General features: G+C 26.6%; 1 protein-coding gene across 1 annotated transcript in view; it reads right to left on the reverse strand.

Annotated features, from left to right (window-relative positions):
• The window catches only part of LOC109595452 (sodium channel protein para), a 100926-nt gene that overhangs the window by 26813 nt on the left and 56538 nt on the right, over nt 1–17575 (reverse strand). The window contains exons 2-3 of the mRNA XM_020010801.2: nt 1707–1883; nt 292–324 (exon numbers count right to left, since the gene is read on the reverse strand). Of these exons, the coding sequence (XP_019866360.2) occupies nt 292–324; nt 1707–1853 (180 nt within the window). The 5' untranslated portion in view covers nt 1854–1883. The remainder of the gene's footprint in view (nt 1–291; nt 325–1706; nt 1884–17575) is intronic.

Below are 17575 nucleotides of genomic sequence, written 5' to 3' on the forward strand. Positions count from 1 at the left end.
CCTTTATTTTTTTGTTCATTTAAAGCCATATTTGCAGCCAATGCAGTAAAATCGAACTAATCAAGCAATAACAGAAAGAGTTTAAAGCAATTATTCGGATGCAACTGACGATATAGAAAAGAAAGATACATAGATAATGTAGGAAACGCAAGAGAAACTATTTCTTTTTTTCTGTGGTATGTATGTATGGCAAGGCGTTTCCAGCCAGAATTTGGAAAAAACAAAATCGTCAGAGGCATTGTTCAGCTAAAAAGCATCTCTGTCTGAGCATTTTTATTGGTGAAATCTTACTTCTTTTTTCTTTTTCCTTCGTCCAAAACCGGTCTGCAATAAAGGTTAGATATTTTAACATCGAAAAGCACACATACTGCTACTCTACACGATTTGGGGGGAATTCTCACAAGACACCGTCTGTATTCTCGTCGACGCCCTTAATTATATGCACACCGACCAAATACACCAACGCAAGCCAAAAACCAAAACTTAAAGTCAAAATCCAAACAAAATCAAAATTGTCACTTTGTTTTTTTTTTGGAGAAATTAACAAAACGTCGGTGCACATATAGTTACAGAGTCCGTAAATTTGACCAGGCAGTAAAAAGATATCTTTTAAATTATTAAATTTCTATCACATTCATTCACGTGAACAACTCAATGATGTTTTTGGAGTGTGAGGTCCATGAGTATCTACAATGTGGCACGGCATCGTTGTCGGGTGAAGACAGACGCTTAAGAATTTAAAAGATATACCAACCGAGAATATGAACTGATGGTCTTGTTGAAAAGTTCCGCACAGTTGAAAAGGAAAACCGCAAAAGGATTTTTGTGATTCCATGATATGAGAATGTGGATATCGTTTTTTTGGATAAAAAACAAAAACATGGTCCGGATTTTGGAATTAAACAAACTAAAATAAGCGCCATAGCATTTTTTTTTTTTGGAATTATCATCGTTTCGTATTTAATTTTTCGGTTTTTTGGTACGACCGCCAATTTCTTAGGGTTTAGCCTCATTATGTAAAATGTTGTGTCTATTATTGATGGATTTTTTTTTTAATTTATGTATATACCATATAATTACATAAAGTCATGCATATTATCAAGCACTGTTTTACATACATAATAATCCTGTAAAATAAAGGAATACAAATAATATGTACATTGAGTAGAGCAGACTACTTGGTAATTATAATCTTCTAGGTTGAAGGAGCACTGTTACAATTTTGCTTGGCGTATTTATCAATCAATTAAGGGTGTTTCTGAAACGAGACTCTGTAATCCTCTTAAAATAAATATATTTTATGCCAAACTTAGTCTATTATACCTTTCAAAGTGCTCCTTTTGTGTACTTAAACTAGAATATTATTTTTAACAAGTAGATCATATTTATAAATATCAACAATATTTCATTTTATATACAAATCTTTACAATTTAAAGGGGGGTAAAATATATGAATCAGTCAATAATTTATTCGTCGGTGGAATTACTGTGGGAATTGAAATCACTCAATTACTGAATTTAAGTTATTTTATGGTGGCAATTTAATAATAACAATAATAACAACAAAAAACTATAAAATAAAATGAAATATTGTCGCTGAATTCCACACAACCAACAAAAAAAATGTAGTTTAATCAATGATATCGAGAGAGAGAGAGAGAGAGTGGGCAATGTGGCGTGTAAATGAATGAAAAATAGTGAAATACCTCTCCTTCAGCTCTTTTCTTTTCGAGCTCTTTCTGCTTAGCATGTTCTTCAGCAATTCTAGTCTCAATGGCCGCAAGCGACTCGCGAGTGAATGGACGGAATAGACTGCGCTCCTCCTCAGAGAATGAGTCAGAGGCGACGGACATGTCTCCTCTCGCCTAGGCCCCCACGATACCCTGAAACAAAACCGACACATTTTATTCAACCGTTTGTTGGTTTGATGATTTTATTCGTGATGGCATAATTTGTTAATTTTGTGAGTCTGAATATTGTGGGTGGATGAATGGTGAACGAATGAACACATTTTATTCAATTGTTTGTTAGTTTGATGATTTTATTCGTGATGGCATAATTTGTTAATTTTGTGAGTCTGAATATTGTGGGTGGGTGAAAGGTGAACGGTTGTTTGTTAGGGGAATGGGGGATTTAAATATGGCAAACTTCCTCAGTACTTTACATAAACAACGACTTTTGAAAACAATAAGTTGCTTTCTATAATGTGCTAGGTAAATATATTTACATCTAAGCTTGGAAAACTAAGAAACTTTCTTAACAAAGTAATAATAATCTTACGTTTATTCAGTATTTCTTAAAAAAATTATGTAACTTTAATGTTTATTTTTATTAAATTTATTGGAATTCAGATTTTGTTTTGTAATTGGTAAAGTAATAAACTTCCTTAGTTCCTTTGTTGTTTGTGATGTACTAGATAGCTAAAAGCTTAGGGAGCTAATAAACTTCCTTTACGAAATAATAATATATATTATATTTGTCCAGTGAAAAAAATATGCAATATTAATGTTTTTTATTTTATTTTAAAGCTCATATTTTACGTTTGTTTAATTTTATTTTAAACTATTATTATGTTATTAAATTTGTTGAAGTTTAGATTTTATGTTTAGAAATACAAATATACAACTAGTAAAATAATAAACTTTATAACAGTACGTTTGCTAATAATAAGTTGTTGTCTGCGATATACTAAGTTCCTGAAAGCTTAGAAAAACTTTTTAACGAAATAATAATCTAATATCTATTCAGTATTTATTAAAAAATATATAATATTCATGTTTAAGATTATTTTAAAATATTTTTATGTTATTGTATTAAATTTATTTCAGTATTTCTTAAAAAATATATAACATTAATTTTAATTTTATTTTAAAATATTATTATGTTATTAAATTTGTTGGAGTTCAGATTTTATGTTAAATAAACTAATATTAAATATTAAAGTTACTAGTTACCAATTAATATTAAATATTTATTGGTAACTAGTAATAAACTTTCTAACAGTATGTTTGCTAGTAATAAGTTGTCTATGATATACTAGACACTTGAAAGTTTTATTTTAAAATATTATTAGGTTATTAAATTTATTAAAGTTCAGATTTTATGTTTGGGAATCCAAATATTGATTAGTAACTAGTAAAATAATAAACTTTCTAACAGTACGTTTGCTAATAATAAGTTGATAATCTTATATTTATTGAGAATTTTTAAAAAAATGTATAATGTTAATGTTTAATTTAATTTTAAATATTATTATGTTTTTAAATGTATTAGAGTTTAGATTTTATGTTTGGGAATCCAAATATGGATTAGTAACTAGCAAAATAATAAACTTTCTAACAGTACGTTTGTTAATAATAAGTTGTTGTCTATAATATACTAAGTACCTGAAAGCTTAAAAACTAAAAAACATTTCAACGAAATAATAATAATCTTATATTTATTCACTATTTCAATCAATAAATTGAATAATATATATAATATAATTGTTGGAATTCAGATTTTGTGTTTGGAAATACAAATATTAATTGGTAATTAGTAAAATAATAACCTTTCTGGCAGTATGTTTGCTAGTTACAAGTTGTTATTTGAAAGCTTAGAAAATTAAAAAGTTTATAACGAATTTATTAAATTTATTAGAGTTTAGATTTTATGTTTGGTAATTAAAATATTGACTAGTAACTAGTAAAAGAATAACGTTTGCTAGTATTAAGCTTAAAAAACTAAAAAAAAAAACATTTTAACGAAATACTAATAATCTTATATTTATTTAGTATTTTTTAATAAAATGTATAACGTTAATGTTTAATTTTATTTTAATTATTATTATGTTTTTAAATTTATTAGAGTTCAGATTTTATGTTTAGAAATACAAATATTAATTGGTAACTAGTAAAGTAATAAACTATCTAACAATACATTATTAGTAATAAGTTGTTATCTTATATATACTAGATACCTGAAAGCTTAGAAAACCTTATATTTATCCAGTACTTCTTAAAAAAATATGTAATATTAATGTTTAATTTTATTTTAAAAGATTATTATGTTTATTAGAGTTCAGACTTTATGTTTGGGAATCCAAATATTGATTAGTAACTAGCAATATAATAAACTTTCTAACAGTACGTTTGTTAATAATAAGTTGTTGTCTATAAATATACTAAGTACCTGTAAACTAAAAAATATTTCAAGGAAATAATAATAATCTTATATTTATTCAGTATTTCAATCAATAAATTGAATAACAAAATACTAGTTCAGATTTTGTGTTTGAAAATACAAATATTAATTGGTAATTAATAAAATAATAAATTTTCTGGCAGTATGTTTGCTAGAAATAAGTTGTCTATGATATACTAGACACAGCTTAGAAAATTAAAAAGTTTAATAAGTTGTTGTCTATGATATACTGAAAACTTAAAAAACTAAAGTCTTATATTTATTAGAAATGTATAACATTGATATTTAATTTTATTTTTAAATATTATTATGTTTTTAAATTTATTAAAGTTAAGATTTTATATTTGGAAAATTCAAATATTAATTGGTAATTAGTAAAGTAATAAACTATCTAACAATACATTTACTAGTAATAAGTTGTTGTCTGTGATATACTAGATATCTGAAAGCTTTAAAAATTAAACAAACCTTTTAACGAAATAATAATAAATTTATATCTATTTATTTCTTAAAAATTATAACATTAATGTCTAATTTTAGTTTACAGTATTATTCTGTTATCAAATTTAGAATTGAGATTTTATAATCAGAAATAAACTGTTTTAACGAAATAATAATCTTTTATTTATTTCTCAAAAAATTTATATAACATTAATGTTTATTTTCATTTTAAAGAAATATTCAGTTCAATTTTTATGTTTTGAGATTTATATATTAAATGGTAATAAACAATATTTAACATTAAATTTACCTCATGTTTATTTATTACTTTTTTTTATTTAATATGTATTTTTAGTTTATAGGATAAAGGTAAAATACTAAATTTACTCAACATTAGAATTTAAGTTTAAATTTCAAATAATAATTAATAATTCTTCACAAAACATCTTTAATATGTATTTTTAGTTTATAGAATAAAGGTAAAATACTAAATGTTTTGAGATTTAAATATTAAATGGTAATAAACAATATTTAATATTAAATTTACCTCATGTTTATTCATTATTTTTTTATTTAATATGTATTTTTAGTTTATAGAATAAAGGTAAAATACTAAATTTACTCAACATTAGAATTTAAGTTTAAATTTTAAATATTAATTAATAATTCTTCACAAAACGACATATTTAATATTAAATATGGTATTTAATATATATTTAATATTGTATTTAATCAATTAATTTAGAGTTAAAATTAGTCTTATTAACGACGGGTTCACAGACGTTGCGAATCTAACAAAATAATCAACAAGTAGCTGCAGAGTTGAGCACATATTTATTTAACTGTTAAATTTATAAAATTTTAGTAAATGTAATTTTATTTTAGTCGTTATCTATTATCTCTAAATGAATATTGATTAAAGTTTATTTTATAAACCATATTTAACATAAAATGTTTACTAAGTTCAGGTGCAATATCGACCTGTGTGTTAAAATAATTAGACAACAAACAAACACATCTATATATCATACATCCGACAGCCTAAGTTAAATTTCCACGTAAGCCGAATAATAAAAAAAAAAAACACGTTCCAAAGCCAACCCCTAAATTTATGTACAATATTCATAATGTTTACACTGCTTACCTCTACTCAAAGTGGATTTATAAGTTTATTTTTCTTAACCCAACACGTAAAACAGCACTGGCCAAATGTACCGGCACAAGTAAGTATCGAAAACTGTAACGTCACAGATGCACCACAAGTTTATCATCGTTGCAACTGCATGAATGAAGGGCTGGACGTTTTTTGCGGCGTGTCTTATCATATGATAGCGCAAGCGTTCCATACTGTAGTTGGGAACTAACTGGAGTTGCGTTAAAGCTCGAGCTCCTGGACAGCTTTCACTGGCGTTTAATTCGCTTTAACTGAACGCTTGGCCCATTTTACATTGATCTGATCATTTCTTTCAGTCGAAACGGGCATCTGTACGCCTCCACACGCCCTCCCCGTCCCGCTAATCACCGTCGACATTTCTTCCGAATCTGACGGTTATTTATTTCGCAGTTTTGTCGGTTCCGACGCCACCATTTTCGTTCGTTCGTTCGTTCGGACGTTTTTGTGCCGGACTTGCCGCACTAATATATATTAAATATCGATTCATTAGGTTCGATGCGTATTGGAATGATGTTTAATGGTGCCTTTTAATAACCATTATTTTTAAATATCGGGGGAAACGCTGACAAGAGGTTATTTAAATTGCTGCATCTTTAAAAAAGCTGTATTTTAAAGATTTACCTATTTTTTAATAAACTTTTGTACATTTGTCACATTTTATATTAATATTTGCTTACTTAAAAAAATGTTTAAATACTGTCACAATATTTCATAGTGATATTATGTGAAAATACTGTATTATTAAAATGGTGAACAGAATACTTTAAAAAAGCTCAATTTATATGTTTTACACAGTTTTAAAAGTAATGTATAAAGGAAGTATTTCAAAAACGTTTAAAAATCATAACTATTCATAGAAAAAATATCTGTTTAAGCGTTATCTAAGTTAATATTTACCTACTTTTTATGAAATAACTCAAAAGAAAGATTTGTACATTTGTCTCATTTTATGTTAATATTTGCTTACATAAAAAATGTTTCAATACCCTCATAACATTTAAAAAGAAGTAGTTGCCAAAGTTCCAACATCCAAAATATTCACAGTAAAAATATGTGGATATAATGATAAGAAATTATTAAAATAGGGAATAGAATACTTTAAAAAAGTTCAATTTATAGGTTTTCTACAGTTTTAAAAGTAATGTATAAAGGAAGTATTTGAAAACGTTAAAAAATCATAACTATTCATAGAAAAAATATCTTTTTAAGCGTTATCTAAGTTAATATTTACCTACTTTTTATGAAATAACTCAAAAGAAAGATTTGTACATTTGTCTCATTTTATGTTAATATTTGCTTACATAAAAAATGTTTAAATACTTTCATAACATTTAAAAGGAAGTACTGATAAGAAATTATTAAAATAGTGAATAGAATATTTTAGAAAAGCTCAAATTGTATGTCTTCTATAGTTTTAAAAGTATGGAATAAAGGAAAACGTTCAAATATTCATGAAAAAATATATTTTTGAAGATTATCTAAGTTAATATTTGCCTACTTTTTATGAAATAGGACAAAGGAAATATTTGTACATTTGTTTTATTTTATGTTAATATTTGCATACATAAAAAATGTTTAAATACCCTCATAACATTTAAAAAGAAGTAGTTACCAAAGTTCCAACATTCAAAATATTCACAGTAAAAATATGTGGATATAATGATAAAAAATTATTAAAATAGGGAATAGAATACTTTAAAAAAGCTCAATTTATAGGTTTTCTACAGTTTTAAAAGTAATGTATAAAGGAAGTATTTGAAAACGTTAAAAGATCATAACTATTCATAGAAAAAATATCTTTTTAAAGGTTACCTAAGTTAATATTTACCTACTTTTTATGAAATAGGACAAAAAAAGATTTGAACATGTGTCACATTTTATGTTAATATTTGCTTACATAAAAAATGTTTACATATTCTCATAACATTTAAAAAGAAGTAGTTGCCAAAGTTCCAACATCCAAAATGTCCACAGTGAAAATATGTGGATATACTGATAAGAAATTATTAAAATGGCGAATAGAATACTTTAAAAAAGCTCAATTTATATGTTTTATACAGTTTTAAAAGTAATGTATAAAGTATTTGAAAACGTTCAAAAATCATAACTATTCATAGAAAAAATATCTTTTTAAAGGTTATCTAAGTTAATATTTACCTACTTTTTATGAAATAGGACAAAAGAAAGATTTGTACATTTGTCTCATTTTATGTTAATATTTGCTTACGTAAATTTTTAAATACTCTCATAACATTTAAAAAGAAGTACTTGCCAATGTTCAAACATCCAAAATATTCATAGTGAAAATATGTGGATTAAAAAGGCGAATAGAATACTTTAAAAAAGCTCAAATTATGTTTTCAGTTTTAAAAGTATGGAATAAAGGAAAACGTTCAAAAACATAAATATTCCTAGAAAAAATATCTTTTTGAAGGTTAAAATGTTTAAATACCCTCGTAACATTTAAAAAGAAGTACTTTCCTAAGTTCAAACATCCAAAATATTCACAGTGTGGATATACTGATAAGAAATTATTAAAATGGCGAATAGAATACCTTAAAAAAGCTCCATTTTTTCGTTTTCTACAGTTTTAAAAGTAATATATAAATGAAGTATTTGAATACGTTCAAAAACCATAGCGAAAAGTATTTGTAAAAGTTCAAATAATGAATATATTCTTAAAAAAATATTTGTACTTTTTTCTGGTTAATTAAGACAAGATTTACATATTTTTTGTAATTTTGTCTCTTTTCATATTAATATTTATTTGTATGCTAAATGGTTAAATAATGTCACACTATTTAAAAGGATATTTAAAAATGGCGAATGCGCCACAATAAATTTGCATTGTGTACAAATACATATTCAATTCCTCTGTAATTGGAACACAGTAAGTTTATTCAAATTATCCACTCTAAATTCTGTTTATTTTAATATGCAACTGAAAACTTTATTAAATTGTTCAATTTATTTATGTCAATAATATCAATTACTAATCACACTAATTGAATTAATATAGATTATTATACTTTACTTAATTAATAAATGTTATGTCATTTATAATTAATTAATTTTATGCATTAAATTATTATTATTATTATTATTATTATTATTATATAAAGTTACTTAAAACAATTGTTTATCTTATAAAAGGCATCATAAACATTTTATAATAAATGTAGATATAAAAATATTTAACAATTAGGTAAAAATAATAATAAACGTTTTTTACCAATTAATAAAAATGTTCAATTGTATGTTGTAAAATTTATATTTTAATAAACTGAAAATAACAATTAAGGTGTTTTTTTGATAATGGAATAACTGAAAAATCATTTTTTTTAAAAATTTGAAACATGGAAGAGTGAACAATTCATTTTATAGTGGTGAATTCAATATTTTAAATATTTACTAAAAACCTTAAAAATATTTAATCCACAGTCACGTATAAAACGCTGGTATTTTAATAAAAATATTAAATTTATATATTTTATTTAATAAACGTAAAGTAAAAATAAAAATTAAGTTTGGTTTACAATTAAATAACTAATGTTACATTTTTAACTAGCAATTTTATTGGGGAATAATTTATAAATTGAAAAATTATAGACAATACGCTTTATCATAACTAATTCATGATTTCAAATTCATTTTTAATGAGAGCGTTTGACGCAGGAGAGTAATAAAATTTTTATGCCAGACTTTTATTATTTATTAACGTGGTGCTTTATTGTTAACGTCGAAAATAAACATGTTTTTTATCAGTTTTAAATGCGGAATATTTGGTGTACGCATCGCAGCTGACTGATTTCATATTTAGTAATTATTTAACGTTGATAATTATGGTGGATGCGCCAGTTTTGAAACCTGGGTGGTCTAATAAAATCTGACACAAATTAGAAACTTACTAAGGCTACTTCTACCACGTATTGTTTAACTACTAAAATTGTTTGCAAATATTAAATTACACACTCAAACTCCCAATGTAAATTGTGTGTGTGTTGATAAAAGGCGGAATTAATTAGCAGATGCACTTCATAACCTGAATTACTCGTTACCAGTCACTACCTATGTTACATCTTTCTCTGGCTGATGTGATCTTTTATATAAAAGGCGGATTATTCCTGTTTCAAACTGCACGTAAAATCAATAAGGAAAACGAAAATGGAAACGTCAAACAAAATAAATTGTAATCTGACATATGAAATGTTTATATTAAACTGAATAATATTATCTTAAATTTGCTGGAATATTCAGAGATAAATCAAAAATTTTAGATGAAAGTGGGCCGTAAATAGACGGCCAGGTTGTTGAGGTGTAATTATCTATTATTTATAATGAAAATAAAAGCCGACCTTTCACATAAAACAGATTATGGTAATTTATGGTGTACAGTTCCCCCAAAGGAAGCCAAAAGGTTAAGAACTGTTTAATAAGTGACAAAACTCAACTGTGGTTGGATAAAAATCCGGATTATGACATAATTGGAATGTACGTACTCAGGAACATGGAAAATAGAACAGACACAGCTCAGTGCTAACTAATTTCAGTTTTGTGGTGCCTTTTATAGTAATTTGAGTGGCATAAAAGGGCAAAACTTATGAGTAAATTGCCTATTGGTTGTACTGGAGTAGAAGCAATGTTTGTAACAGTTGAAGAGTGCAGTCTGAAGAAGATAAAGACATGCAAGAGGCTCAGGTCTACGAGACCATTTTGTTACCACTTAGGCAATTGCCAACTAGTACTGTACAGAGGAATGAAGGCTTCTCATTGCATTGTGACTTAGTCAACAAAGATTAGAGTGGAGTTACTTTAGGACCCTTCAAAATCCAGTTTTCCAACACGACTTCTTATTGCGAGGACTACTTTGAAGGGTTTCTAACATTGAAATGTAAAATTTGTTGCCTTTACTACCAAGATTTCCGGACTTATCATCAATTGAAGACACGAAATTTAGCTCTCCTTCTGCAGACTTTAGAAAACCTAAGACGAAGAGGTGGCATGGAACGTCATCAATGTTAAGAGAGGTCAATGAGTGTCTGGATCATCGTAGATATCCAGGCAAAAATGTGATACTGATCAATATATTCAATATTTTATCCTTTTAATAAATTACCCCAAACTGGTCACCAAAAATCAATGAAATCTGACCACTGGATCTACGTGTCCCACTTTCTGTGTCCCTGAGTGCACCTATTTAACACGATTATAATGATTGATTACAGCGACATTCCGGTGAGCTGACTTTAATGAATGAGTGGAAATACCGGGAAAAAATGCGGTTTCCCACTCATTAAATTAATTAGATAAGCTCTGAAAAACTTGGAAAATTTAATTGACCGCCGCATTCCGAATGTAGTCTTGTTGTTTGCATTAACGAAGCAAAACATGTTTATTCCCGCAAATGGGAAGATATCAAATGTGGCCGAAACAAAAATCAATGGGTTACGTCATCGGGATTTATTCCGACGGATCGTTTAAATATTGAACGTCCAACTTTACGTGGAACTTTTCGTGTGGGCCCACCGAAATTCTAAGCTCCCGGCGAATCAGATAAAATGCCCGGGCTGGTCTCTGAATGAACTGGGACGGCCGTACGACAATGGAGACAGATACAATTTCGAGTTCTATTAAATAAACTCACTGATACTGTGTTACTGGCGAAAAAAAAGAGAAATATTTGTGATAGAAATTAAATAGAGTGCAATTTCTTGGGAATTCAGTTCGTGGCCGGACAAATCTGTACAAATGTACTATTGAGGTTGATCAAAAAGTTTCCTTTCTTATTTAGTTTGTTCATTCGTGACTGTAAACTTGTCTTAATGATTGGAAACTCAGTGACGTACTGTAATAATATCGAACTGTTGGGTTACAATATGGCTGGTGAGAAATTGTTTCGGTGGATAGGGGAAGATTAATTTCCGTCATATTGAGGGGGGTTTGCATAATCATGGTTTATTTGTGTTATAGCCCTTTGTATAATGTCTGTTGTTTGGATCTATTATATATCAAATATTGCTATTAGTCTTTATCATAGTTTTTTTTACTCTATCATATTAAATGGCAGTTTATAACTTTGGATTAAAAATCTACTTTTATTCATTTTATTTTTAACATTGTAAGAAATTACATATTATTATTAAGTAGATAAAAAAAAAAATAAAATTTAGTGTCATAAACTTTCGAATGCATTTTATTATGAAATTAAAAATTTGACGGATGCGCATTTTTTTAAATTCATATTTAATTAGTTTGACATTAGTTTTCATTAGTTCTGGATAAAACTTTTTTATTAACAATCATCAAACTTTCTAATTTTATTAAGCAGATTTTTTAAAAAATACATTTATTATAAAATTTTGGTATCAATAATTTATTATAATTGTATATGATGAATAATTATAAAAGTAACTTATTTGAATAATTGAAAATTGAATATTTAAATGCATATGTGACTATTCGAATATTTCAATATTCAAATTATTCACTATTGAATTTTATGAAAATTATTATTGTTTTATAAATTATTTTTTTGGTTTTAACTAATGATTCACAATTGAATACAGTATTTTTAAATTATTTTTATCAATTTGAAACAACCACTTTTTAAATTTTCAGTTTTCTGCAACAAATCTACAGATTTTTCAAAATAGGATTTATAATTTTATATGATGAATAATTAAGGAATTCAATAAGGAATAATTTGAATATTTGAATTATATAAAAGTAACTTATTTGAATAATTGAAAATTGAATATTTAAATGCATATGTGACTATTCGAATACTTCAATATTCAAATTATTCACTATTGAATTTTATGAAAATTATTATTGTTTTATAAATTATTTTTTTGGTTTTAACTAATGATTCACAATTGAATACAGTATTTTTAAATTATTTTTATCAATTTGAAACAACCACTTTTTAAATTTTCAGTTTTCTGCAACAAATCTACAGATTTTTCAAAATGGGATTTATTATAATTTTATATGATGAATAATTAAGGAATTCAATAAGGAATAATTTGAATATTTGAATTATATAAAAGTAACTTATTTGAATAATTGAAAATTGAATATTTAAATGCATATGTGACTATTCGAATACTTCAATATTCAAATTATTCACTATTGAATTTTATGAAAATTATTATTGTTTTATAAATTATTTTTTTGGTTTTAACTAATAATTCACAATTGAATACAGTATTTTTAAATTATTTTTATCAATTTAAAACAACCACTTTTTAAATTTTCAGTTTTCTGCAACAAATCTACAGATTTTTCAAAACAGGATTTATTATAATTTTATATGATGAATAATTAAGGAATTCAATAAGGAATAATTTGAATATTTGAATTATATAAAAGTAACTTATTTGAATATTTAAATGCATATGTGACTATTTGAATATTTGAAAATTCAAATTATTCATTACAGAATTTTATGGCTATTATTATTGTTTTATTAATTATTTGGATTCTAATCAATGACTCAGAATTGGATGCAGTATTTTTAAATTCTTTTTACCAATTTACCAATAACTTCTTTATAAATCTACAGTTTTCTTCAGGAAATTTACAGTTTTTTCAAAATAGGATTCATTATAATTTTATATGATGAATAATTAAGGAATTCAATAAGAAATAATTTGAATATTTAAATTTTATAAAAGTAACTTATTTGAATAATTGAAAATTGAATATTAAACTGCATATGTGACTATTCGAATATTTGAAAATTCAAATTATTCATTACAGAAATTTATGACCATTATTATTGTTTTATTAATTATTTGGATTCTAATCAATGACTCAGTATTAGATGCAGTATTTTTAAATTCTTTTTACTAATTTATCAATAACTTCTTTATAAATCTACAGTTTTCTTCAGAAAATTTACAGTTTTTTCAAAATAGGATTGATTCATTATAATTTTATATGATGAATAAATAATTAAGAATTTCAATAAGGAATAATTTGAATATTTGAATTTTATAAAACTAACTTATTTGAATAATTGAAAATTGAATATTCAAATGCATATGTGACTATTCGAATACTTAAATATTCAAATTATTCACTATTGAATTTTATGAATATTATTATTGTTTTATAAATTATTTTTTTGATTTTAACTAATGATTCAGAATTGAATACAGTATTTTTAAATTCCTTTTATCAATTTAAAATAACCACTATTATACCTGTTTTATTAATTATTTGTATTATAACCAATGACTTACAATTGGATATAGTATTTTTATTTTTTTTTTGATTAATTTACTAAAAACTACTTTATAAATTTTCAGTTTTTTTCAGCAAATATACAGATATTTCAAAATAGGATTCATTATAATTTTATATGATGAATAAATAATTATGGATGATATGGAATATTCAAATTCATACGTGACTATTCGAATACTTAAATATACAAATTATTCATTATTGAATTTTTTGAATGTTATTATTGTTTTATGAATTATTTGGATTCTAATTAGTGACTCAGAATTGGATGCAGTATTTTTAAATTCATTTTATAAATTTACTAACAACCACTTTATAAATTTTCAGGTTTCTTCAGCAAATATATAGATTTTTCAGATTCATAATTCAGGTGCTTCTAAATTTAAAAAATCGTAAGAGTGGTTCTGTTAAATCTATTTATAATGAGAAATAATAGGTTGAATAAACCTAAAGCTTCTTTTCATTAATCAATATTTATATGTGTTTTGTGCCGTACAAATAATCTTTTTATAGTTTCTTTATTGTCTGTCTTTCCTTTTGTAATTGATACGTTATTAGCCCCATTGTCCTTTTGAAAAGTATTACAGTTCTAAATAAAATTATTTTCGTTGTTATCGAAGCAATAAAAATAAATTGTACTAATAAGTGGTGAAACCTTACAAACTCCAACACCATTATTAAAACGAATGAATGCCGTCATGTAGTAAAGATAAATGTACACATTATCCAACAACATCAAATATACAAACTCGTCGAACAACAATAACATGACGTTAAAGCATTAAAATATACGAACGTACATTTGAAAGTCATGAATCAAAATGGATTCACTTGATTACAGTTTGCTCTTGAACTTCATAGGGAAATTACGTATTATATCGGTTCAGTCGTATTGTGTACGCACACACATATCCACACACACACACACACACACTCAGTTTTATGTTTGCTCGAAATATTCAAATCAATATTGCGATTTAATTTTCATTAAATGGAACTGAGTTCATGGGCAATAATGATAATTAAATCATCATCGGGATGGGGATCGGACGCACGTGTCATATATTAGTCACAGGAAAAAGTAATTTACGTTTTTGGGCCGTGATTTATTTGAGTAAGTTTTTTTATTACATTTTAACGTCATTGTGTTGAACTGATATGTTATTTGAAAGCTTTTTTGTGCTCGTTCTGAGTGTGTTATTTAGTTTTTTTATACATTGTGTTTAAAATGACATAATTCCTGCAGTTCCTGCAAATCCACATTGTGAGTTTGGAGAAGATGCTTTAAGTGATTGGGTTGTAACATTTTGGTTTCATCAGATTAAATGCTTTGAAGATGAACAACGTCAAGATTGTCCTGAAACCTGTACCAAAGAAAAACAATATTTCCTGCAGAATCCTCGCCCAATATGTTTGGAAATAGGCTTGTCATTAAACTGTGATGAAGTGTCAATTAAAACCATACAACGAAATTTATAAAAGCAATTCTCGCCAGATTGGTCAATGACTAAACTTGGTAGAACAATAAGTAAAAGAAGTTTTAATCCAAGAAAGATTTTGATAACTGTATGGTGGGTTAGTCCTGCAATTTTGCGCTTTGGTGACCTGTCAAGTTGCCAGAAGATGAAAGTAATCGAATAATGCTTGTAGAATAACCAACTTCATCAAAAACTGAAAGAGAATCTTCTTCAGTCACTAGAAAAGATGTTCTGTATCTTCATGGCATAACTAGATTATGTGTCGTCTTAGAGACTCAAAGGAAGCTTCAAAATGTTTAAGGAGAAGTTCTACCTCATCCACTATGTAGCCCACATTTTTAAACTTTTGAGTTGTTAATATTTTTACATTATAAACGGTTTAGTTCTGAAGAGAAGTTCAGTTCCACGAAACCAGACTTAGTAAATTATTTTATCGAAAAAAAGTTGTTTTATTCCGGTGCTCAATATATATTTTTGTTGCCTAAATACGTAATAAATTCCGACCTTTATTTAGAATTCATGAAACTGTACCAAGTTGATTTTAAACACCCACATTTGACAATTATCTGACGAGTTATTTTCGAACGAATCATTTACGTCACGTTGCCCAGGTCGAATTTAGAACGTCGTTCAGTTCAAAAAGGACATATGAGGCGCAATAATTTTTCCTACGTGCAGCTAAATAATGCACTTAACCCGGTGCACCATTTCCGGAAGCAGTTAACGTCGAAAAGACATCAGGTCGCAAGTGTACGCCGGCAATCGTTAACCATGAAAAATAAAACGAACGAATTGTTCGCAGGATCGGGTTAACCTCGTAAATAAACAATAAGCGGCGTTGGAAATAAATTAAACGAATTATGGGCATGTTGGGGACGTAACGTGTCCGTTGTTTCCTGTTAAAGGGTGAGGTGGGTGCAATATCGGAAAGGCAAGACACAGACCGAAGTTACACTTAAAAGGGAAGCCTGATAATTTAATATCACGACTCTCTCTTTTTACGCTGACAATTGCTGATCATTGAGGCAAATGTTATGGGGACAGTTTATTCACACGAACTTCCCACTGATTCAATTTCTCGGTGCTGCCTAATAATAGATGTGCCGTAAATAGTTTGAGGCGGATCGATCAGATAAAACTGTTTTGCGTTGTTGTACAACAAATTTCGTCCCCCGAAAATTGACAAACGAATACAACTAAATGGGGGTGTCGCCACGCCACTGCAATGCAGCAAAAACTGGAAGTGGCGTTAATTTGTTTGCTGATGGCGTTGTAAATCTAACGAAACGTTTGGAAGGAAGGAACAGAAGGTGTGCACAACTGGGCCATGTTAGGTAGAACAAGGGACGAAAAATGGGAATATATGTATGTTTTTTTAATAAAGCACACTGGGCAGTTTTTCAAAATGACCCACTTTTCTTGATTGTATCATATGGGCAATGTGGGGAATATATAAAAATGTATACTAGAAAGGAATATGAGCACGATACTAAATTTTACTTATTTTAATAATAAAATGGACGTTGAAGGGTTCAACTTTGTAGAAAAAACGTTTTTCTTTTGGCCAAAAATCTATCTCTTAATATACAGTAGTGGTTGTTAAAAATGTTAAATATTTTAGCCATAACTCTTATTTTATGTGAATTGTTAAAATTATATTAATTTACTATTGTTGTTTTATATTATATTATAAAAACTACTATTTACTTGTTTTATAAAATGTTATATATATGTTTTTGAATTGTACTGGACATAAATATAGCAACTTTAATTTTTAAAGGGATTTTTAATGATTAAATCTGTGTTATTTAATTTAACATTAACACTTTGTATAATACCCTTTTTGTTTTATAATTTTGGCCCTTTTCTACGGCATAGACTCGACCATTTTCGAGTATACGACATTGAATTGTTGTGTAAAATTTGTAACGAAAGTTTAAAAAGTAAAAAGTTGTCCATTGAAAAATAAGAAAGTAGGCAATTTTTGAAAGACATTTTAGGTAGTGGTATTCAATTTAAGTTCTCATAAATTGCTATAATAATGGCCACT

The sequence above is a fragment of the Aethina tumida genome, chromosome 1, assembly GCF_024364675.1.
Source record: "Aethina tumida isolate Nest 87 chromosome 1, icAetTumi1.1, whole genome shotgun sequence".
Classification (NCBI taxonomy): Eukaryota; Metazoa; Arthropoda; class Insecta; order Coleoptera; family Nitidulidae; genus Aethina; species Aethina tumida.